Genomic DNA, 24,999 nt, shown 5'->3' on the forward strand with positions numbered 1-24,999 from the left:
GAGCAAAGCTAATAATAATGGCAAATACCTGTTGGATTTCTGCTCAGGACATGACCTGGTTATTACTAACACCAGTTTCCAACATAAAAATGTGCACAAATTCACATGGAGAGAAGAAGCAAGGAATAAGAAAAGTCTCACTAACTATGTTATTGTTGATAGTGATGTTTTCTCCCAGGTGCAGGACACCAGAGTGTACAAAGGATTTGAAATTGGAAGTGATCACTATTTAGTCTTGAGCAGGATAAAATTGAATTTCATATTGAAAAGAATAACATGTAAGAAAGTTTTAAAGAGAATAAAAGTTGAGCAGCTCTCAGATGTGAACTGTATACACAAATATTATTCAAGAAAAAATAAATGAGTTTCAGAACAGTAACCAAACCTTGGAGATTCAGTGGCAAACTCTGAAGAAAACATTCATTGATTCAGCCAGAGAGGCATGCGGCAAGGTTGTCTGAAAGAATAGAAAAATCAGAACTCCATGGAGGACACAAAAGTTAAAGAGGCAGTGAAGGAAAAGTAAGCATATCAAAAGTTACTGCCAAATAAGCCAGCTTGTGCTCTTAGAGAATATAGAAATAAATGTAACAAAGCTAAACACTCTGTAAAACTAACTAAACAAAGTCAGGGGAGGACTTCGGCAAGAACAGAGAAAATAAATATCAAGAAGGTGGCAAAATATTCTGGAGGTTGTTGAAGAAGCTTAGAAATAGAGGAAAGAGTGCTGTAATAGAGATGATAAAGGTGACATGAAAACAGGGAGAAAAAGATATCCTTGAAGTATAGTGTAATTACTTCGAAAAATTGCTAAATGAAACAATCAGTGACAGCAAAGTGGTAAAAAACACTGACTAGGCATATATATCCACACTTGAAGTAGACTAAGGCATCAAAGGCTTGAAATGTGGAAAGACAGCAGGAGTAGATTATATTCGACCAGAAATGCTGAAATATGGTGGTATAAAAGTCGTACAGTGGCTGCCCTGCATATTTCAGAAGGCGTGGAGAGAGGGACGAATTCCCGGTGATTGGAATAGAGCTCTCATAGTACCCATATATAAAAAGGGAAATAAAACTGAATGTGAGAATTACAGAGGTATTTCCCTATTGAGTGTTCCTGGTAAGATTTATGCAGGTACTTGAGAAAAGGTTGAGAAGAATTGTGGAAGAAAAGCTTGGTAAAGAACAAGCTGGATTCAGGCCAAATAGAGGCTGTCAGGATCAGATCTTCCCTTTATGACAAATAGTTGAGAAATCATGGGAATATAACAAAGATCTCTATTTCAGTTTTGTCGATCTGGAAAAAGCATATGACAAGGTGCCAAGAGAGAAGCTATTCAATACACTACTGTTATATGGTGTCAGTGGGGTATTATATCAAGTAATACTTAGTCTTTATTTGAGTTGCAAGTCAGCAGTTAGAATTGAAGTAAGTATAGGAAGATGGTTTAATGTTAAATCTGGTGTCAGACAAGGATGTACATTATCCCCTCTGTTATTCATTATCTATATGGATCACATTATGAAGGAAAGTGGTATTAAACATGATATCAAAATTGAAAATGTTAATGTCAGCTCTTTGCTTTATGCGGATGATGTTATACTTCTAAATAAATCCGCTACAAGTCTGCAAGATTCACTGACTAAATTGAATAACTGTTGTAACAGATATGGTATGAAGGTCAGCAATAAAAAGACAAAGACAATGAAAATAGGCAGAATCATTGAAAATGTCAACTGTGTTGTGAATGGAGAACCTGTGGAACAAGTAAAACATTTCAGGTACTTAGGCACGATTTTTAGTGAAGATGGTAAATTAAATATGGAAATAGACAACAAAATCAACAAGGCTGGTATGATAGGAAGTCAAATGAATAAATTCATATGGAATAAGACAGAAATTAGTCGGAACACTAAAGTAGCTGTATACAAGACAGTGTTCAAACCAGTTTAAACTTATGAATCTGAGAGCTGGGTCAGAAGTAAAACACTTGACCAAAGACTAGAGACTGCAAATATGATAGTCCTGAGAAAGATTAGAGGCATGAAGGGATGGCATCAATGGCAATATCATATTAAAAATGATGATATTGGGAAAGAACTTGACATTGTCAGCATCCAGGAATGCGCTTGCAGAGCTAATCTCAGGTGGTATGGTCACTTAAACAGATTGGGCAAGAAAATGACCTAGAGGAAGACCAAGATATAGGTGGATTGATACAGTACAAAGTGCCTTAGATGATAGAAATCTAAGATCTGATAATGTTGGGAGTCTTGACAAGTAACAGACTGATTTGGAGGAAAATTGTAGATAGGAAGTTAGTAATGATGTAAATTTTTCATGTAGTACTATCATATCCTGTACACCCCTTGAGGGTACATGGCAGGAATTTGATGATGATATATATATATAATAAATGGAATAACATAAAATAATAAAGATGATAATCAGTATAAACCGATTACTGCCTTTAATACCAGTCAACACAAACATATAAAGTAATAATGGAGAGAAAAAAAAAAAAAAAACCCATCCTAGTATTTGTTGGGGGGGGGGGTATTTTCTCATTTACATGGCTGTACCAATTAGTTGTAAAATTGGCATAAATCAATTAATTACATAATTTTCTGGAAGGATGGGGATTTACAAAATGTTATTTGTTCATATTCAGTTAAGAAATATTTTTATTCTTCTTTTATCAACTATACAAATTAAACTGCATTTAATTTCTTAAAATAACTAGTTACACAAATAGAGAAATAACTGTCATTTGTTTACTATGTGTAAAAACATCCAATTTCACTACATGTAGGAAGATAAGCAATGTTGTTTTGCACACCAGTTATTTATGTAAGTGCATATTCATTTGATGATGTAAGTGTTCCATATTAATTTTAAGAAGCTAACATTTCATATTCCAAATAAGAATATAATCCAAGTCTTTTCCTCTCTTCTCCCCAAGAAGCAAATATTTCTTTTTTCTATATTTTATAAATTAAGTTGTTTTTTTAATGAAATTCATGATTTCAAAAGCACCAGTGTTATGAAAATGAAATTCATATATCCAACACATGAGCCACTCCTTCAGTTCATGCATCACTAAAGCATCATTCCAGGGGGTCTCTGATATGTGGAAAAATCCACTATCTGAAGATGCCATTCCCTAAGCTATTTGAATAACACAGAGTTCACTGGATATGTACATGTAATTATTAGCTCAGACTGTTTTGTCAATAAAATCGGAATTATAATAAAAGAGAAGTTTTTTTTTTTTCTTTTTAAATCTTGAACTCTGGACTTCTTTAAGCAAAATAACTTACTGTACTTAAGCATAACAAATCACTGTCATTTCAAATAATTTTTTGCTGCCAGTCTAATTATAGGAAAAAAATATATATATATTTTTTTCATAATAATACAGTAATTGTACACTATAGTAAACACCACTATAATGGAATGATGCATAATAACAAACTATGGAAAAAGCACTGCCGCCAAAGTATCATATGCTATTTTAAGCTATTGATGACTGTGAAAGTTGGAAACCTTCATGATAGTGAACTGAATTATCTAAAAAATGACATCATAATCCATGCCTAGAAAATTTATTTGCTTAATGCAGATACATATATTTTTAACTTCATCTGCCCAGAACAAGTAACATATAATATATATGGAATAGAAATATGTGAAAGAAGATCACCATGTTCTTAGATGAGAGGCAACTCTTCTTAATGGTTACACTAATTGTTTGCTGATAACCATCAGTTCAAAATAAATACAGCTATTGGGAATAATGCTACATAAATTTTATTAGTGTTTTTGTATGAATGATGTGGACAAAATCAAACTTGATTAGCTGTAGCAAAATGAAGGAAATTAAGTGGGTGAGGGAATAAGTCAAGGCTTTGATTAATTTTGTAATGTGCATTGGCACATGAAAAAAAAGATTAATAACTACATTTAATATTATATAGCAAGAAAACATGATGGTCCACTGAAGAGTGATAAATCTGGGAGAAAAATGCAGCTGAGTTCAGTAAACAAAGGAAATGGTGAGAAAATATATACAAATAAATGCAGGAACCATACATAAAACACAAAATGACAACATGAAAAGCACAAATGCAAACAATAATGCAAAACATAAGAAAGAAAGAAGACAACTAGAAGAGTATGAAATAAAAATAAAAATCCAAAATTTAAATTCTGAAATGTTAGGATAACTTAATGTTGCTTACTGAAATCTTCATAATGAAATAAATATGTGCTGTGTTTTTATATGTGCATCATATAAAAATGACATGAAAATGTCGACAATCACCAACTTTATAATTAATCACCACCAGTAGCAAGGAGAAAGGTGACACAAATGACTGGCATGGCTAGTGTGAACAAGTTGATCCCCTCACCAGACAGACACCTGTTAGGGAGATTCTGGTCTGTGTATAACTCTAACAAGAACAGAAAATCTTTCAAGAAAGCAGAATGGGTTTGTTAAGGGGTGTCTTGCTTCAGAAACTTGGTTGCATTTTATAACAGAGTGATAAATGTATTTGACCAAGGAGATGCTTAAAGGGCAATTTTTCTGGGTTTTACTAAAGTGTTTCATCAAGTACCACACATGACAAACTGTTGTTAAAGACAAGTAGGATAGGGATGGATAGTCATGAAGTAACTCAGTTACAAGGTTGGTTGGCTAACAGAAGCCAGTGAGTTGTGTATGGGAGTGTAGTGTCCCAAAACAGGAAGGTCAAAAAAATAGTAGCCCTTGAACTTCACCCTGTGGTACCCCACTTGTGGGGTACCACAGGGTGAAGTTCAAGGGCTACTATTTTTATATATCAGTGATACAGTTTTGAAGAAGACACTAACAAGCAGATAAGTTATTCTCCCCTTTATAAAACTTTAATAATACATTGGAACTACTGCTTGCAGAACTGGTCATCTGGATTCTGTGTGTGTGTGTGTGTTGGGGGGGGGGGGGGGAGTGGTGTCCAGAATTGAGTGAAAAAGATTGTGGCAAGTCTATGGAAAGCTCCCTATGAGAATAGACTGAAGGTCTGTGGTCTTAAAAAAAACTAAACAGATTTTAATAGGACTGACACTGAAGAACATGGCAGAAAGAACAAGGGCCCTCTCGTGGAGGGTGAACCCTCATTCTTTCGTGTAGTCAGCAAGGATGTTAAGACTAGAATTTTGCTTGCAGGGGAGTGCATGGGTTGCCAGATGTGGTTGTATGTGCTTTGTCAGTAAAGTTTAAAGAGAGGTGTGACAAGTATTGCGTGAAAAACTGCTAGTGTGTGTGTGTCCTTTCCTTTAGTGTTATGTGGTGATCAGCATTCATTTTAGACAATTATGGACACTATAACCATGTCAGAAATAATTATTTTAATTTCCGAAAATTTCAACCTTCATAAAAAGGTCATCATCTGAAGTATACACATATATACAGAGACAAGATATTACATTTCAAACAGTAAGCCAAAGATATGATCAATGGTTATTCTACTAGAGGGTCAGGCCAGTAGAATAACCGTTGATCAAATCATTGTCTCTTTGGCATACTGTTTGAAATGTAATACAGCTTGTCTCTGTACGTGTATATATATATATATATATATATATATATATATATATATATATACACACACACGTGGGCTGTTCAATAAGTAATAAGACTAATTTTACTGTGGTAAAACCACTCATCACAATATTAATTTCTGTGGAATAAAGAAATGTTGCTGTATGTATACGGGCTGATGTGCCAGAGTGTCACATGACTAAACGCAAGTGCTCATCGGCGTGCCTACGAGGTGCGACCAGTCTTCGAAATGGAAGTGTCCTTGGAACAGCGTTATGCGTCCGATGCCGATTTGTGCATTTACAAAAATCGGCATCGGACACTTTTAACATGATATGCAAAGCTTTCCACAATGAAGCAATGTCGAGGGCAAGTGTTTTTCGCTGGCATAAAACTTTTAAGGAAGGAAGGCAAAATGTGGAAGATCTTGAACGTGAGGGAAGACCTTCAACGTCCATCACAGAGACAATGATCAACACAGCAGCGATTATCATCAAGCACGTCAAAAGGAAGCGTCCATTGCTGAAGAATGGCTTCTTATTGCACCACGATAATGCAAGGCCACATATTGCTGGTTGTGTAGTGGACATTTTGCAGAAGAACAACACAGATATCCTACCACACCCTCCATACAGTCCTGATCTCGCACCATGCGATTTCTGGCTGTTTCCTCAGCTCAAGAAACCACTAAGAGGCCGCCATTTCGAAAGAACTCTCAAAAAAACGGACTCTCACTTGTGCTTAAGAAGTGGATGCAACGTTGGGACAAATGCATCGCGTCTCACAGTAGTTACTTCGAAAAAGAACATGTAAATGATGACGATTAAAGGTAATCTGTTTTCTGTATAAATATAGTCTTATTACTTATTGAACAGCCTATGTGTGTATGTATATATATATATGAAAATTAATAAAGTTTAAATGACTAAACACCGAGAATAATAAAGAATGGGGTTTAATAGGAACACTACTAGTTTCATTGATAAAACAACTTCTTCAGGTGTCCAGGTACAAAGAATTATATACAAAAAACTACAGAAACATTACATAATAATGACAACAGAACTACTATAAACTGTAGTACGTGCTATAGTTCCAGCTGTATATAACTGCATGTGTGTGTGAGATATCATGAAAACGCCAGTACTGGATAGCAGAAATGTGCACATCAGATAAATTGTAGCTGAGGCTACTATTCAAATGGGTTGAATTGAGTGAAATTTCTTTAGATTCAAGAATACGTCTCTCAAGTTCATCATAAAATTTATGCATGTTTGAAGTTTGAGACCAGGCTATAAGATGTTGGCGGCCTTCGTCGGAGCTTATTGAGAATAGGATGTGGTTGGAGAGAGCACTAGCTCGGGTTCTGTTGTAGGAAATCTCTTTTGTGTTGCTCAACACGGAAAAGGATAGATTTATCAGTCTGTCCATGGTAAGGTTTTCCACAATTACAAATAATCTTGTAAACTCCTGGGTACTGAAGAAAGTGATGTTTTTCTTTAGGTCGACTGAGGATGGAATGGAGTTTAGGAAACGTAGTGAAACGTTTTGATTTTGAATTTCTTAAGAATTTTAGCCAGTTTTTTTTCCCAAACTGGCTAAAAGGCAACATCCCAGCCGGCATGAAATTCTGTCACATTGTACATCATTTTATGTTTGGGCTTAAGCCAATAAGAATACAATTTGGTCAGGTAAATCCCAAATTGCCAGCCCATTCTGTCACGTTGTACCATCATTTTATGTTTTGGTTTAAGCCAATAAGAATACAATTTAGTTGACTAAATCCCAAACTGCCAGCCCATTGTTGTTCATTCAGTATCTAGGTGCACCAAACAGGGTGCACCATGAGAAGGTGAGGATTGGGGACATTAGGTCAGAAGCTCAATTCTCCGCATTCCTTTAAAGGCTATGTGGAGGTCTCCTCTCAGTTATATAGCTTTGACCCTTAATCACCCCTTCTTGCAAAAAATTCCATTTTCACTTTATGTGAATCAGGAAGTGAAAATGGATTTTTTTGAAAGGCGAGTGGTGAACGAATAAATGGAATGCACTGCCAGAATGAGTGATGAATATTCCAAAGATGAATGTTTTTAAAGGCAAGTTATGATTGGTATTGTGGTCTGGGAGTTTATAGCATCCTGCAACAAGTGTTCTGGTTCCATGGAGATCTGGAAAAATAATATAATAACAATATTAATAATAATATTCAGAGATCAATTCTCGAAATGCTACTTTACCTGGTGCAATTACAGTTTACCATTTGCTGTTCCTCTTCATGTCCGTTACTGGGCTCTATACCATTTACTGAAGGTCCCGAATTATTTAGCATAGACCTCAGCTCCCTCAGGGTTTCTTTCATTTGTTCTAATTTCCTACAAAAAAAGTGATTGGTAATTTAAAAGAATAAATCTGTGTGCATTTTTAAAAATATAGAGTAATGCAATTGAAACAGGAATTCAAAATTATATTCCCATTATATGCCTGCACAACATGGGTGCCCTAAAAAAACATGCAAAAAACCATGTACTTAAAATGCTATTATATTAATAGAACAGGTTGCTGCTGTTGTCCAATTGTGTTAATTCTCAATTCTAATTATGCCATGTATGAAATGAATATATGTAAAATATGGATGAAATCTGTTGAAAAATGGCATGTGTAGTTGTGAAACAAGTATCTATCTTCAGTTTTGTTTAATTAAAAGAAAATTCTCAGGGGATCTTATCACTTTCACTGCTAATAATTTCAGTGAGTTTTACAATGCAATTCTTCCATTACTGCTGCTACTATTACTACTCGATGTTATCTGTAGGGATCAGGCATTCAACAGATTCTCATGCAAATAATCTATAGGCAGCAGTACTGAAAAGACTATTGCAGAGGCTATTTCTTGGTATCTGTTATTAATTTCATTGTGAAAGTTATACTCCACATGATGATAAATGAGAATAACTACCCATCCAATTAGAACAAATAATGAACTTGAACAACTAATTAATGGTGAAGATATAGTAAGATATACGAAGACACAAAGATCTATCTTTAAGATGAATCTTTGTTTACAAGAAAAAAAGAATAACCTTTAAAGGTTAAGAATTAGAAGAATATTGCAGAGAAAATAAAATAATGGCTAAAAATTGTTTTGCAAGCTAAAATTCATGAATAGTTGTAAAGATAGAAGAAGAACTACCTGTTCAAAACATAAACAGTAAAAATATTTCTATTTGCCCAATGGTGAACACATTTCGTACTAACAACAATCAACTGGTTAGTTATTAATGTGTTTTTTTTTCTCGTTTTTTTTTTTTTTTTTTAAATAAAAGTGCAGTAAACATGAACTATAGTGAATCCCACTATAATGAACAATGTACTATAACTATAGAAAAAGGCCTGGCTTAAATTCCATAGAACCAATGCTATTTTAAGCTCACTATTACAAATTGTAAAAGCTCAAAGCATTAATGATATCATATCATATCAAATGACATCACAATAAGAAAATAAGGAAATCACAGGAAATTGTACATAGACAACAGAACACAAAGGATTAGCAGGAACCATACATAAAGCACACATTAAAAAAAAAAAAAAAAACTTAACAGCAAGAAAAAAATAGAAATGCACAATGCTGGGAGACATAAGAATATTCTATTCTGTGTGTGTGTGTGAGAGTGAGAGAAAGAGAGAGGTAAGAGGACCTCCCAGATGAGTCTTTGCCTCCATGAGGGAGGTCTTGGGGTAATAATAATAACAAGTGTATGAAATTATAAAAATGAAAATCCAGAATTAATATTAAAATTTCAGAATGCTACAGTAGCTTAAATTAATGTCATTTATCTGAAATCTTCATAATAAACCAAATAAGCACATTGTTTAAAAAATAAAAATAAAAATAAATAAAAAAAATAAGTCAAAAACTTAAATTCTATATCAGAAATTGAGAATTTTTTACCTTATAAAGAATATTTCAAACATAAAAGAGATGGTTCTTTAAATTACAGTTCTAAGAAAACAGTATCAATTTCATTGGATCTCTATCAAATTAGGGAACCAACATTCACAGCAGACTAACATTCACTTTATGTCCCCTTCCTCTTTAACGTTGACTGAATGATGAAAGTTTTTTTTTTTTTTTTTTTGATTCTGATGGTGCAGAGTTCCATATTTAGTTCATTATGAAGATTTCAGATGAGTGACATTAATTTAAGCTAACGTAATATCTTCCCACCACTATACTAGGCTGCAGATGTCTGGTAACCAATCCAAATGAATCTTTTCTTACTTCTATGTCTTAAGAAAGAAGTAACGGGACTGTCACTCTGGAAAATGACTCAGGTAGGTTAATGGATATGAACAGGATAAGGAAACATACTTCTAATATTTAGGAAATGACAACATAAACTAAATTATTAATTATAAAAACTTTACTTTCGGGGGACCCTGTAACCTCTAGAGAGCACGTTCCCTGGGTGATGGATAGGGAAGCCCACCAGATATGGTGGGGGTGGTCCGAATATATTGAATAAGGACTCATGGACCAAACATCTTGATTGTAAGGGAAGTGGCACTCCGATGATCCACTAGCTGGATCTATCCTCTTCTTCCTCTACTTTGAGGAAGATCCGCTCACTTTAATCTTCCCTATAAGGCCTTATCAACCAACTCTTCATATTTTATGACCCTTATGCTATTGGAGTACTCACTACAGGCTCTTTCAATTTCTGACCTATCCCCCCCCCCCCAAAAAAAAATTAACTGTTTTTCCTTTCAGTATACCCTTTTCCTCCAACAGGTTCAAATTTGGAAGAAGGCTAGCTCAGAAGCCTTAAGGTAGCAGCCCTACCACTGGACTATCCATCGCCAGGCTAGTAACCTGACATGGAGAACATTAATCTACTTCTAAGGTAACAGAGAAAAGTAATTGAAATGATTCTATGGAAAACGACCCTGGAATGGAAAAGCTAAAATGAAAATGGAAACGACAAAATATAATACATATAGCAAACTGGAAAGTAGACGGAATAGCATATAAAGCAGTGGAATTAGATCAAATATTAAATGAAAGAAACTCTCAAATAGCAGTAATTACTGAAACAAAAAAAGAAATTAAAAGGAACCATTAGAACTGAAAATTTTAATGTGATATATAGTGGAGTCGACAGAGACCAAAGAGGTATTATGATTAGGACTCATAATTCCCTTTCAAAACTGTTAAAATATTATAAATTATGGAATGAATGAATAATAGAAGCTATAATAAAAATAGATAGAGGTTATTTAACAATAATTGGTTTATACTCCAGAAGAAGGAAGAGAAGATGATAATATTGAATTTTATAATCAAGTACAAAATATATATAATAAAATAAATAAAAATGACTGTAATATTAGCAGGAGACTTAAATATTAAAATGTAACTCACATATGTCACATATAACTTAAACAAGTTATATGTCGCCGAATTGAAGCCTTTGGCTCTTCACATATCTAATAATTTATTAGAGCACCTCACGGCAATACTCGTAGTAGGGGTACAAGTTCTGTTCGCTACAAACTTGATATTAACTAGGTCTGGCTACTCACTGATGAGACCTCAATAAAGGTCGAAACCAGTCTGGGTAGTGACCTTCTCTCATAATGTGAACAAAAATACAGTTCCTAGGAGCTAAGTTCACATTATGGGCAAATATCAAGAATAGTGATCGGAACTCGCTCCACCTCTACCACGAGTTGCCCCAGCTTGCACTACCCTTTGGGATCAGTGCTGCAGTATCAGGTATTTGCTTACGCTTGGAATCGCCGAACTTTATATATAGTTTTTACTATATTCGGCATGAAACTCTTTGAGTTTCTTATTCGGCTAAGAAACTATATGGGATGTAATATCCCTTAACTTAAACAAGATATATGTCGCCGAATTGAAGCCTTTGGCTCTTCACATATCTAATAATCTTAAAATGTAATATTAGCAGGAAACTTGTCCCCTAGTGGGCTAAATTGGGTAGTCTTGGTCGTTGCGCAGACGATCTTAGAATGCAAGCTTTCCAAATTTGGGGAAGTTCATGCACTCAAATTTGGGGTTTGGGGAAGTTCATGCACTCAAATTTGGGGTTTGAGAAATTTCCTGAACTGAGGCTGATTCAAGGAATAATCTTTTGTACTTGTACTTGCTGAGGTATAATAAAGTGGCCTTATTCCAACATATATTCTGTGGGTGTCCAATGCATGGTCAGCAAGTCTTGAGTGGCTGTATTAGTGAAACTGGATATAGTTCTTGTGTTCAGATACCCTGATATTGGCTTTCCTGCCTGTATGGCTGTAGAAGGCCAGTTTGCAACTGCAAGGACCTGCCATACTCCAGATAGGTCTGGGGGGGGGGGGGGGGGGTCTTTGGTGAAGCGGATAAGAGATGCCAATTGCTTATGTGGTTTGTAACTAGTTGTGAGGTCATATTTTCTTAGGAGTTTTGTTAGTTTTTGGATGTACCCCGAATATATGAAATGGTGATAGATTTAGAGTCATCTCTACTGTTGTGAAGGTGGGGAACTGGTTTTAATATTTTTTGGGGGTTATCGCCATTGGCTAAAGTGTTAAGGATATGGTTAAGTTCAGTAGTTGGGGCATTGTTATCTGAACTGATTAATTTTGTCCTATTATATAGGGTTCTTATAATTCCATATTGTTGGGGAGTGACTGCTGGTGCATATATGTAGGTTTTCTGTAAACAAAAAAAGCCAGGGATCCATCAGGCTGGAGTGTAATCAGAGTGTCTAGGAAAGGGAGACTGTTGTTGTTTGCCTTTTCGAAGATAAACTGGATCTTGGGGTGTTATTTTTGTTTAAGTATGTTGAGAAATTGTGGAGTGTATCCAGGTTATGCAGCCAAATGGCAAACACATCATTCACATAGTATAGCCAAACAGTGGTTTTATGTGGGGCAGAGTTTAAGGATTTCTTTAATTTTTTCAAAGGTCTCCATATCCATTTGTAGAATTTTCCTTGCCAAACAAAATAACCTGAGCTCATGGTGAACTGAAATAGGGCTGAGATATCAGGAGGAAATTTGGCTTTGATATTGTCTAAGGTATCTTTGAGTGGGAGATTGAATAAGGAGGAGACATCAAAACTGCACATTATGTCAGTGAGAGATCTTCTATACTGGCTTTAGAATGGGCTGAGTTTCTTTTATGTGTGAAGGTGTTTGTGTGTTGCCAATATATATCGTGTGAGCACTTTAACTAAATGTTTGGCTAATTTGTACGTGGGGAAATCAGTGCCATTCACAATGGGACGTAATGGTACATCTTACTAATGGATTTTTGGTAGTACAAATATTTGGTGGGGGGGGGTAGAGTTAAAAGGTTTTATTCTGATAATGAGTGACTAATTTTAATCTGTTAGTCACTTCCACGGGCTCCTTCTTAAGGTGCCTATGGAGTGTTCTGATTTGGGTGCTGGTGGGATCATATTCTAGAGGGAGGGAGGTGGACCGATCTAAAAGTAAAGAGGCAAGCTTGCATGTCGTCATCATCATCACCATCAAATTCCTGCCATGTACCCTCAAGGGGTGTACAGGATATGATAGTACTACATGAAAAAAATTACATCATTATTAATTTCCTATCTACAATTTTCCTCCAAATCAGTCTGTTACTTGTCAAGACTCCAACATTATCAGATCTTATATTTCTATCGTCTAAGGCACTTTGTACCGTATCAATCCACCTATATCTTGGTCTTCCTCTTGATCGTTTTGCTGCCAACCTGGCTGAGAACACTTGTTTTGCTAATCCTTCCTCGCCCATTCTGTTTAAGTGACCATACCACCAGAGATTAGCTCTGCTAATGCATTCCTGGATGCTGACAAGGTCAAGTTCTTTCCTAATATCCTCGTTTTTAATATGATATTGCCATTGATGCCATCTGTTCACGCCTAAAATCTTTCTCAGGACTCTCATATCTGTGGTCTCTAGTCTTTGGTCAAGTGTTTTACTTCTGACCCAGCTCTCAGATCCATAAGTTAAAACTGGTTTGAACACTGTCTTGTATACAGCTAATTTAGTGTTCCGACTAATTTCTCTCTTATTCCATATGAATTTATTCAATTGACTTCCCACCATACCAGCTTTGCTGATTCTGTTGTCTATTTCTATATTTAATTTACCATCTTCACTAAAAATCGTGCCTAAATAGCTGAAATGTTTTACTTGTTCCACAGGTTCTCCATTCAAAACACAGTTGACATTGACATTTTCAATGATTCTGCCTATTTTCATTGTCTTTGTCTTTTTAATACTGACCTTCATACCATATCTATTACAACAGCTATTCAATTTAGTCAGAGAATCTTGCAGACTTGTAGTGGATTTATTTAGAAGTATAACATCATCCGCATAAAGCAAAGAGCTGACATTAACATCTCCAATTTTGATATCACGTTTAATACCACTTTCCTTCATAATGTGATCCATATAGATAATGAATAACAGAGCGAATAATGTACAATCTTGTCTCACACCAGGTTTAACATTAAACCATCTTCCTATACTTCCTTCAATTCTAACTGCTGACTTAAAACTCAAATAAAGACTAAGTATTGCCTGATATAATGCCCCACTGACACCATATAACTGCAGCGTATTAAATAGCTTCTCTCTTGGCACCTTGTCATATGCCTTTTCCAAATCGACAAAACTTAAATACAGATCTTTATTATATTCCCATGCTTTCTCGACTATTTGTCGTAAAGTGAAGATCTGATCCTGACAGCCTCTATTTGGCCTGAATCCAGCTTGTTCTTTACCAAGCTTTTTTCTTCCACAATTCTTCTCAACTGTTTCTCAAGTATACTTGAATAGATCTTGCCAGGAACACTCAGTAGGGAAATACCTCTGTAATTCTCACATGCAGTTTTATTGCCCTTTTTATATATGGGTACTATGAGAGCTCTACTCCAATCATTGGGAATTCGTCCCTCTGTCCAGGCTTTGTGAACTATGCAGTGCAGCCTCTGTAAGACTCTTATACCACCATACTTCAGCATTTCTGGTCGAATATCATCTACTCCTGCTGCCTTTGCACATTTCAAGCCTTTGATGGCTTTTTCTACTTCAAGTATGGATATGTATTCCTGACTGCATGCCTGGTGAGTGTTTTTTTACCACTGTGCTGTCATCACTGCTTGTTTCATTTAGCAGTTTTTCAAAGTAATTAATCCATACTTCAAGGATATCTTTTTCTGACGTTTTCATGCCACCTTTATCATCTATAACTCCTTTTACAGCACTCTTTCCTCCATTCCTAAGCTTCTTCAACAACCTCCAGAATATTTTGCCAACTTCTTGATATTTATTTTCTATATTCTTGCCAAAGTCCTCCCATGACTTTTGTTTAGCTAGTTTTACACAGTGTTTACCATTCTTGCATTTGTCTCTATATTCTCTAAGAGCACAAGCTGACTTATTTGCCAGGAACTTTTGATATGCTTTCTTCTTTTCCTTCACTGCCTCTTTAACTTCCTGTGTCCGCCAGGGAGTTCTGATTTTTTTTATCCTTACAGACACTCTCTGGCAGAATCAATCAATGTTTTCTTCAGAGTTTGCCACTGAATCTCCAAGGTTTGATTCCTGTTCTCAAACTCTTTCATTTTTTCTTCAATAATCTTTGTGTATTTTAGTCTACAGTTCACATCTGAGAGCTGCTCAACTTTTATTTGCTTTAAAACTTTCTTACATGTTATTCTTTTCAATATGAAATTCAATTTTATCCTGCTCAAGACTAAATAGTGATCACTTCCAATTTCAAATCCTCTGTACACTCTGGTGTCCTGCACCAGGGAGAAAACATCACTATCAACAATAACATAGTCAATGAGACTTTTCTTATTCCTAGCCTCTTCTCTCCATGTGAATTTGTGCACATTTTTATGTTGGAACATGGTGTTAGTAATAACCAGTTCATGTCCTGAGCAAAAATCCAACAGATATTTGCCATTATTATTAGCTTTGCTCTTTTCTCCACATTTTTCCAAAATATTTTTGTATGTCTCACAATCATTTCCTACTCTGCTATTTAGATTCCCAACAAGGACCAACTTTTCATTTTTCATTGTGTCAGTTGCTTTTTCTAAAGCCTCAAAAAAATTCCTCACTTCTACCTTAGTAGAACCTTCTGTGGGACCATAGGCACAAATAAGTCTCATTGTCCAGTTCCCCATTCTCATATTTGCCCACATTACTCTACTTGAGACTGGCTGCCATTCAAGAAGATTAGCCTCGTATTTTGTGTTGAATACTATGGCTACTCCTTCTTTTCCTTGATTGTCATTGTTTGAATATAACATTTTGTATTTATGCTCAGAAAGATCTCACCAGTTTTGGTCTTTTTTGTTTCAGTCACCCCTATTATGTCGATCTGGTACTTATCTAATTCTTCAGCTAGCTCCATTTCTTTGCCATTCAGGCTTCTTACGTTGATAGTACCGATCTTTAACTCTGGTGATGTTGAGTTGGCGTTTACTTACATGTGTGATCTGATTTGTTTAGAACCACAGTGCCATTTCCCTTATCCGCTTTAGTAATTACTATTTTTTTGTTTTTCATTTTTTGCAGAGTTTCGAATTCTTCTTTTGATAGGTTGCTTTTTGGTGGTTTGGCTTGGGTAAGAACACTGGCTACATCCAGTCTGATATTGTTGGCAATATGGTTGGGAAAGCTGCAGATATCTCATTCTACATGTATCATTATTTCTTTTGTGGGGATCTTTTTAGGGATATAGCAAAGTTTAGACATTCTTCTAATTTTTTTAAGAAATGACAAAAGTAAATTATTAATTATAAAACTTTAATTAACAACGACCTATATTTCAGCAATGCTAAATTGCCATCTTCAGGGATCAAAAAACAATGATATGTGCACACAGGCACTCACACTAAGCAAATGAGGCTGAAGAAAGGCAAATTAAGTCAGTCCTAGAATCCTAAAAGGTGCCCTCTAGCAGGCTACATGGGTTGTCTTGGCTGTTGGGCTGGCAATCTTATAATGTAAGCTTTCCAAATTTGTTGAAGTTTGGGAAGTTTTTCACAGCTGAGGCTGATTCAAGAAATAATCTTTTGTACTTGCTGCAGTGTAATAAAGTGACCTTCCTCCAGTGAATTCTGTGGTGGGTGTCCAATGCATGGTTAGCAAGTCCTCATTGGCTGTATTGGAACCAGATGTAGTCCTTGTGTGTCTGGATATCCTGATATTACTGTCCTGCCTGTCTGCAACTCAAGGGACCTGGTATATTATTATTAGTTTATGTTGTCATTTCCTAAAAAATTAGAAGTATGTCTAACCAACATATAAGCTTATCTACAAGAATCAGGATAAGAAGAGGAAAAAATAAAAATAAACAAGAATATCTGGAATATTGCTACTTGGAATGCCAGGAGTATCCATCACAAATATCAAGATCTAGACAAAACCTTAATAGATAGAAATATCAAATTAGCAGTAAGTCCTCATTGGCTTTTTGTTTTTCCTTTGTTTATGTTAGTAATAACAGAAACAAAGAAAAAACAAATATCCTGATTTTTTCGATTCCAATCGAACCTAGGACACTGATTTTTATTCCCAAATCAATTAAAAAAAATATCACACATTACAAATACTGCAGCAAGAGAATTCTAGAATTAAGATTACAATTAAGCTGTGGCTTCCTGACTATTATTGGTGTCTATGGCCCAGAGGAAGGAAGATAGCAATGCCCTTTATTCAGATTTACAAAAAATAAAAGATAAAATAAAACACAAATGCTTATCTATTAATAATGGGAGATTTTGTCTGTGCAGTTAGCCTAGTGGCTTTGCGCTTTGCAACCGTATGCTTGGGGAAGGAGTGTCCTAGGTTCGATTCCAATCAACAATGCGAGGAGCTTAAGGATCTTCCTCAGTCATAGCCAAGTTAGCTGGTCTTGAGCTTGGACAGCAGGGTTTTTTCTGCCAGTTTATCATCCTGCAAGCAGACAAACCGGTCCCATGAATACACACAGATTACAGTCAGGAATACTGACCCAGCCATTGGCCTGATTCATCAGCTATGCCGGTTCCGAGCCTGGATAAAATTGGGGGGGGGGGGGGGGGGGGGGGGGGCTGAGATGGTTCCATACCTCCCCCCTAAAGGGGACTCATGGCCGTTGTATCATCATACGATAATTATTATTATGGGAGGTTTTAATGCCAGAGTATGGAACATTCCATCAGGTACAAATATAGGAACAAATGGCAAAACGACGCAATAAAAATGGATACAGACTTAGGGATTTTTCTGCACATAACTTAAAAATTACTAACACTTTTTTTCTATCATAAAAACTGCCAAAAACTCACTTAGTAATAATTAAGACTGCCAAAAATTCCCAACAGAAACAAAGAAAAAACATATAATATATGTTTTTTCTTTATAATATATAATATAATAACTAATAGGAAAACTGCTAAAATGATACTAGATAGCTGGGTATTTAGAAGTGCAGAAATACAGTCTGATCATTATCACTTACAAGGAAAATTAAGAATACCCCCTGACACCGCCCCCAATGATGGTTCAAAATTAACCAAATCAGTGCTAAGAGAAATCTCTAAGAATCCTTTATAGTTCAACTCTTGGATGATAAAAGTATCAACTACTTTTAATTCACAAAGAATAAATGGAAAACTAGAGGAAATAAAAGAAAATGATGATATATATAGATAGAATGGAATAATTTAAAAAATGTATTAATAAATGCAGCAACAGAATGCCTCAGAAGAAAAAAGTAAATGGAAGGGGAGAAAGGGAATGAGAAAAACACTGAAGCAATAATCAAAGATAAGAAAGAAGCATAAAATAATGGATGAACACAAAATTACTAGAAGCAAAAATTAATTATAAATACAAAAGGCCAAAAAAAATAGAAAAACATGGGATAATTTCATAACAAAATTGTAAAAAGAAATCTTAGTGAAGAGATCAAATACATACAAAATTCTAAGGAATATGAATAAGGAGGTAAAAGAAAAGTGAAACTTGAAATAATCAAAAAGAAAACCTGGCTGAAAACTTTTTGAAAAACTAATGGCAAGATAGTAACAAATCTAAAACTGACAATGCTTACTACTAACTATAGAGTGGAAGTGATAACTAATATTTAAGGAATTGACAGCGTATACTAGAAATATAGATTAAATAAACTTTAATATCTACATTCCGATATTTCGGCGAACGTCACGTTGCCATCTTCTTGGGAACTTACTAAAAGACACGTGCACACAAGTACTAATAACAGCAAATGAGACTGAAGCTAGGAAGCTAGCGTTTCCTAAAGCCCTGATGGTGCCCCCTGGCGGGCTATATTGGTAGTTCTTGGCCTTTGGGCTGAAGTTCTTCTGATAAAAGTTTCCCAAATTTGGGGCAGTTTCATGCATCCAAATTTGTTGAGGTTTGGCATGTTCCTAAGGGCCGAGGCTGATTCCATGAATAGTCTTTCATACTTGAACTTGCTGCGGTGTATTACTGTGGCGAGTATCCAGAGCGTGGTCTGTAAGCCCAGAGTGGCTGTACTGGTAAAATCGGATGTAATCCTTGTGTTCTGAGATTCTGATATTTGCTGTCCTGCCTGTTTGGCCAAAGTAGGACAGTTTACAGCTGCAAGGGACCTGGTATACACCAGGTAGGTCTAGGGGAAGTGGTTGGTCTTTGGTGGAGCGGATAAGGGATGTCAGTTTTCTATGTGGTCTGTAACAAGTGGTCAAGTCATGTTTTTTTAGGATTTTTTTGATTTTTTCGAGGTGCCTCTGATGTAGGGAATCGTGATAGATTTAGAGTAATCTTTTTTGTGAAGGGGAGGGGGTGGTGGTGGGTTGTGGATAACTGGGTTAAGTATTTTTTGGAGGGGGTAGCCGTTGGCTGAGAAAGTGTCATGGATGTGATTTAGTTCAGTGGTTAGGGCTTGATCATTAGAACAGATTATTTTTGCCCTGTTGAATAATGTTTTAATAACTCCATATTGTTGTGAGGGGGGGTGGTGGGATTGTTGGTGAATGTATCTGCCTGTATGGGTGGGTTTTCTATAAACTGAGAAAACCAAGGTTCCATCAGGTTGGCGGGTGACTAGTGTGTCTAGGAAGGGGAGGTTATTGTTTTCCTCTTTTTCCAGGGTGAATTTGATTCTAGGGTGTTGGTTGTTCAAGTGTGTTAGGAAGGAGAGGAGTGAATCCGGGCCATGTGGCCAAATAGCGAAAACATCATCAACGTAGCGAAGCCATATGGTAGGTTTTTGTGGGGCTGAGTTTAAGGCTTTCTCTTCAAACATCTCCATGAAGAAGTTGGCCAAGGGTGGGGAAAGTGGTGAACCCATGGCTGTCCCCTCTATCTGTTTGTAGAATTTTTCCTGCCAAACGAAATAGCCTGAGTTCATTGTAAACTGAAATAGGGCTGAGATATCGGGAGGAAATTTAGCTTGGATTAGCTCTAAGGTTTCTTTGAGGGGGACATTCGTGAATAGGGAGGAGACATCAAAACTGACCATTATGTCATTATGTTGGAGTGTAAGGTTTTCTATACTGGCTTTGAAGTGGGCTGAGTTTTTTATGTGTGATGGTGTATTGCCAGTATAGTGTGAGAGCGCTTTGGCTAAATGCTTGGCTAGTTTGTAAGTGGGGGAATCAATGCCATCCACTATGGGACGTAATGGCACATTTTCTTTGTGTATTTTTGGGAGCCCATATATGCGGGGGGGTCTAGAGTTATAGGGTTTTAGTTTGTTGGTAATCTCCACAGGCCAAGAAGTGACCTTCTTAAGGAGCCTACGGAGTTTTCTAATTTGTGAGTTGGTGGGATTCGCCAACTGCCTAACCACATCGCCAACGATATCAGATTGGATGTAGCCTGTGTTCTCAACAAAGCAAAACCTCCAAAATCCAACATATCCAGTAGTGAATACAAGGCACTACAAGAATTGAAAAGAAACAAAAAAATAGTGATCACCAAAGCGGATAAGGGAAACGCCACTGTGGTACTTAATCTTAAAGATTACACAGGTAAGCTCAAGGCTTTACTATTAGATCGTTCCACTTACCTCCCCATTGATTACAATCCCACCAACTCACAAATTAGAAAACTCCATAGGCTCCTTAAGAAGGTCACTTCTTGGCCTGTGGAGATTACCAACAAACTAAAACCCTATAACTCTAGACCCCCCCCGCATATATGGGCTCCCAAAAATACACAAAGAAAATGTGCCATTACGTCCCATAGTGGATGGCATTGATTCCCCCACTTACAAATTAGCCAAGCATTTAGCCAAAGCGCTCTCACACTATACTGGCAATACACCATCACACATAAAAAACTCAGCCCACTTCAAAGCCAGTATAGAAAACCTTACACTCCAACATAATGACATAATGGTCAGTTTTGATGTCTCCTCCCTATTCACGAATGTCCCCCTCAAAGAAACCTTAGAGCTAATCCAAGCTAAATTTCCTCCCGATATCTCAGCCCTATTTCAGTTTACAATGAACTCAGGCTATTTCGTTTGGCAGGAAAAATTCTACAAACAGATAGAGGGGACAGCCATGGGTTCACCACTTTCCCCACCCTTGGCCAACTTCTTCATGGAGATGTTTGAAGAGAAAGCCTTAAACTCAGCCCCACAAAAACCTACCATATGGTTTCGCTACGTTGATGATGTTTTCGCTATTTGGCCACATGGCCCGGATTCACTCCTCTCCTTCCTAACACACTTGAACAACCAACACCCTAGAATCAAATTCACCCTGGAAAAAGAGGAAAACAATAACCTCCCCTTCCTAGACACACTAGTCACCCGCCAACCTGATGGAACCTTGGTTTTCTCAGTTTATAGAAAACCCACCCATACAGGCAGATACATTCACCAACAATCCCACCACCCCCCCTCACAACAATATGGAGTTATTAAAACATTATTCAACAGGGCAAAAATAATCTGTTCTAATGATCAAGCCCTAACCACTGAACTAAATCACATCCATGACACTTTCTCAGCCAACGGCTACCCCCTCCAAAAAATACTTAACCCAGTTATCCACAACCCACCACCACCCCCTCCCCTTCACAAAAAAGATTACTCTAAATCTATCACGATTCCCTACATCAGAGGCACCTCGAAAAAATCAAAAAAATCCTAAAAAAACATGACTTGACCACTTGTTACAGACCACATAGAAAACTGACATCCCTTATCCGCTCCACCAAAGACCAACCACTTCCCCTAGACCTACCTGGTGTATACCAGGTCCCTTGCAGCTGTAAACTGTCCTACTTTGGCCAAACAGGCAGGACAGCAAATATCAGAATCTCAGAACACAAGGATTACATCCGATTTTACCAGTACAGCCACTCTGGGCTTGCAGACCACGCTCTGGATACTCGCCACAGAATAAGATGGAAGAAAGCCACAGTAATACACCGCAGCAAGTTCAAGTATGAAAGACTATTCATGGAATCAGCCTCGGCCCTTAGGAACATGCCAAACCTCAACAAATTTGGATGCATGAAACTGCCCCAAATTTGGGAAACTTTTATCAGAAGAACTTCAGCCCAAAGGCCAAGAACTACCAATATAGCCCGCCAGGGGGCACCATCAGGGCTTTAGGAAACGCTAGCTTCCTAGCTTCAGTCTCATTTGCTGTTATTAGTACTTGTGTGCACGTGTCTTTTAGTAAGTTCCCAAGAAGATGGCAACGTGACGTTCGCTGAAATATCGGAATGTAGATATTAAAGTTTATTTAATCTATATTTCTAGTATACGCTGTCAATTCCTTAAATATTAGTTATCATGTCTAACCAGCGTATAAGCCTCTCAACAAGAATATAGAGTGGAAGAAATAACATTACAAGAAATTCAACAAGCAAATCAGGAAAATTCCCTGGAGAAGATGGAATAAATATAGAACTTATAAGATATGCACGCACTAAATTCATCAAACGACTTTTAAAATTATTTAAAAGTATCTGGCAGCAAGGAAAAAACCCAGAAAGTCAGAATAGGGCAATTATCATCGCTATATATATAAACCACGATAAGTGCAACTGTGAAACCTATAGAGGAATACTGAGAATGCAGAAGAAAATAAATATTACCTTCAAAATTTAAATATGTAGAAGATAAACTTTGCAAAGAACAAAATGGCTTTAGAAAAGGATGATCATGCATTGACCAGCTTTTACATTAAAAATATTATTGTTATTATTATCTAAGACCTCTATGGAATCAAGGACCATCGAGGGAGGCTATAAATCACCCAAACCTGCTGTCATACTTCCCTTAAATTCATTCACACTAGATGCACTCAATACCCCTAAAGGCAAACTATTCCACTCATTCACTGCTCTGTGAGAGAAAACCCCCCTTTCTTTACTGTGAACAAATTTAACTTCCATGGATGCCCCCCCATGTTCTCTCCGTACCTTCCATATAACGAAAAATTTCATCAGATGCTATCTTATAATACCCATTCAAAAGTTTAAGACTTCTATCATATTGACCCTCTTTCTTCTGTTAACCAGAGTCTGTAATCCACATATTCGCAATCTGTCCTCATAATCTGGATATAATCTTTGTAACTTTTTTTGCACCCTTTCCACAGCTGCTTTATCCCCGTGGAATCCGGGAGAGCAAATCTGTACACAATAATCCAGTGTGGCCTTATCAATGCCTTATAAAGAGGCAAAATGACTTCCACATCCTTACATGTCAAGGTTCGCTTCAATATTGCAATTATCCTCTGAGATGTATTTGCAACTTTTGCTATGTGACCTTTGAACTTCAAATTCTTGTCCATCAATATGCCAAGATCCCTTTGCCTCTTCGGTTTCTTGTAGCATAAACCTGCTAATATAATATGCCGCTGGAAATCTATTCACACCAAAATATATACTTTACACTTATTAACATTAAACCTACAGCCATTTTCGTTTGTCCAAATTTCCAGCCTATTCAAATCTTTTTGTAAGTGATGAATAACAGTAGCATCCCTGATTGTGCTGCCTATCTTCGTATCATCGGCAAACAATTGCACATCTGATGTTAGACCATCATGATGTCATTAATGTATAGACTGAACAATAATGGCCCAAGGAGTGAACCCTGAGATACACCACTGGTCATCTTAAATCTGGCAGATTCACACCCACTGTACATCACTTTTTGATACCTGTCTGTCAACCATCCCCCTGATCCAAGTAAGAGTTTATATTCCAATCCCATATGATCCAGTTTATGCAACATCCTTTTGTGTGGTATCCTATCAAATGCCTTAGCAAATTCCAACATTATCATAGTGTATCCATTCCCGTTATCCAACGTGGCCATAACACTGTTATAAAATATGAGTAAATTGCTAAAACATGACCTTCCTTCAGTAAACCCATGCTGCTCCGTGCAGCATGGGTATACTTGTTTGTCTACCCATTTCTGTAGGCAAGCTCTTACTAACTTCTCTGAAATCTTAACTACCACACTAGAGATACTGATAGGTCAGCAGTTAGACACATCAGTTTTTGCATGACCTTTGTACAATGGGACTATCATACATTCCTTCCATTACTGTGGTATCATTTCTGAGCTGAGACTCAAATTATACAAATATGTGAAAGGCTTGAGTCAATTTGGCTGAACATTCCTTCAGCAAATGGGCTGATATTCCATTTGTCCCTATAGCCAAATTCTTATCCAGGTTATGCAACAGTCCTTCAACCTCATTTTCATGAACCTCCAACTCTTCATCCAATATAGAAGTATCAATGTGCATCATGTTACATAGACCTGGTTTCTATAGCTTAGCAAAATGAGCACTCATTAATTGAACGATCTCATTACCATCTGACACTCCAGTACCATCTGCATTCAATAAATTTATTCTTTCACATTCTTTCTTTCTTTTGCTTGCAGCATAACGATAAAATTCTGAATCGTCTTAACTTGCATGGCCAATTTCTTTTCATACTTTGATTTAGCTTTCCACACAATACACATTACTTTTCTGACCTGAGCTTTATATATTTCATAACTCCTCGCACTCTTATTCTCACAATATTCTTTCCTCAACTTCTTGTGGATCTCTTGCTTAATAAGGTTGCACATCCATTTCACTCCCAATCTATTTATTCTTCAAACATTAGGGATTCATTTAGATACCACCTCATTTAAGCACATTTTCAAAGATTCCCATGCATTGCTGACATATTTCCCATTCAGTAAATGATACCATGGGAGCAAAGATCTCTTGTCTTGCCAGATGTCATCTCCTTCCAAGAGGTTGACTACTATAGCAAAGATAGTATTCCCCTAAAATGATCATAATTTTCAGCTTTGTAGTTCAGCATGTAATAACCAGTTCGAATCAGAGC

At 36.6% G+C, this 24,999-nt stretch overlaps 1 protein-coding gene across 5 annotated transcripts in view; it reads right to left on the reverse strand.

Annotated features, from left to right (window-relative positions):
* Positions 1-24,999, reverse strand: part of LOC150104886 (uncharacterized) — a 695,785-nt gene that overhangs the window by 339,270 nt on the left and 331,516 nt on the right. For all 5 annotated transcript variants that reach the window (XM_090395398.1, XM_090395401.1, XM_090395397.1 and 2 more), the window contains exon 13: positions 7,826-7,960. In XM_090395398.1, coding sequence (XP_090251524.1) covers positions 7,826-7,960 — 135 coding nt within the window. The remainder of the gene's footprint in view (positions 1-7,825; positions 7,961-24,999) is intronic.

Source organism: Typopeltis vanoorti, chromosome 7 (genome assembly GCF_054136105.1).
Source record: "Typopeltis vanoorti isolate ZY-2024b chromosome 7, IOZ_Tvanoo_1.0, whole genome shotgun sequence".
NCBI lineage: Eukaryota > Metazoa > Arthropoda > Arachnida > Uropygi > Thelyphonidae > Typopeltis > Typopeltis vanoorti.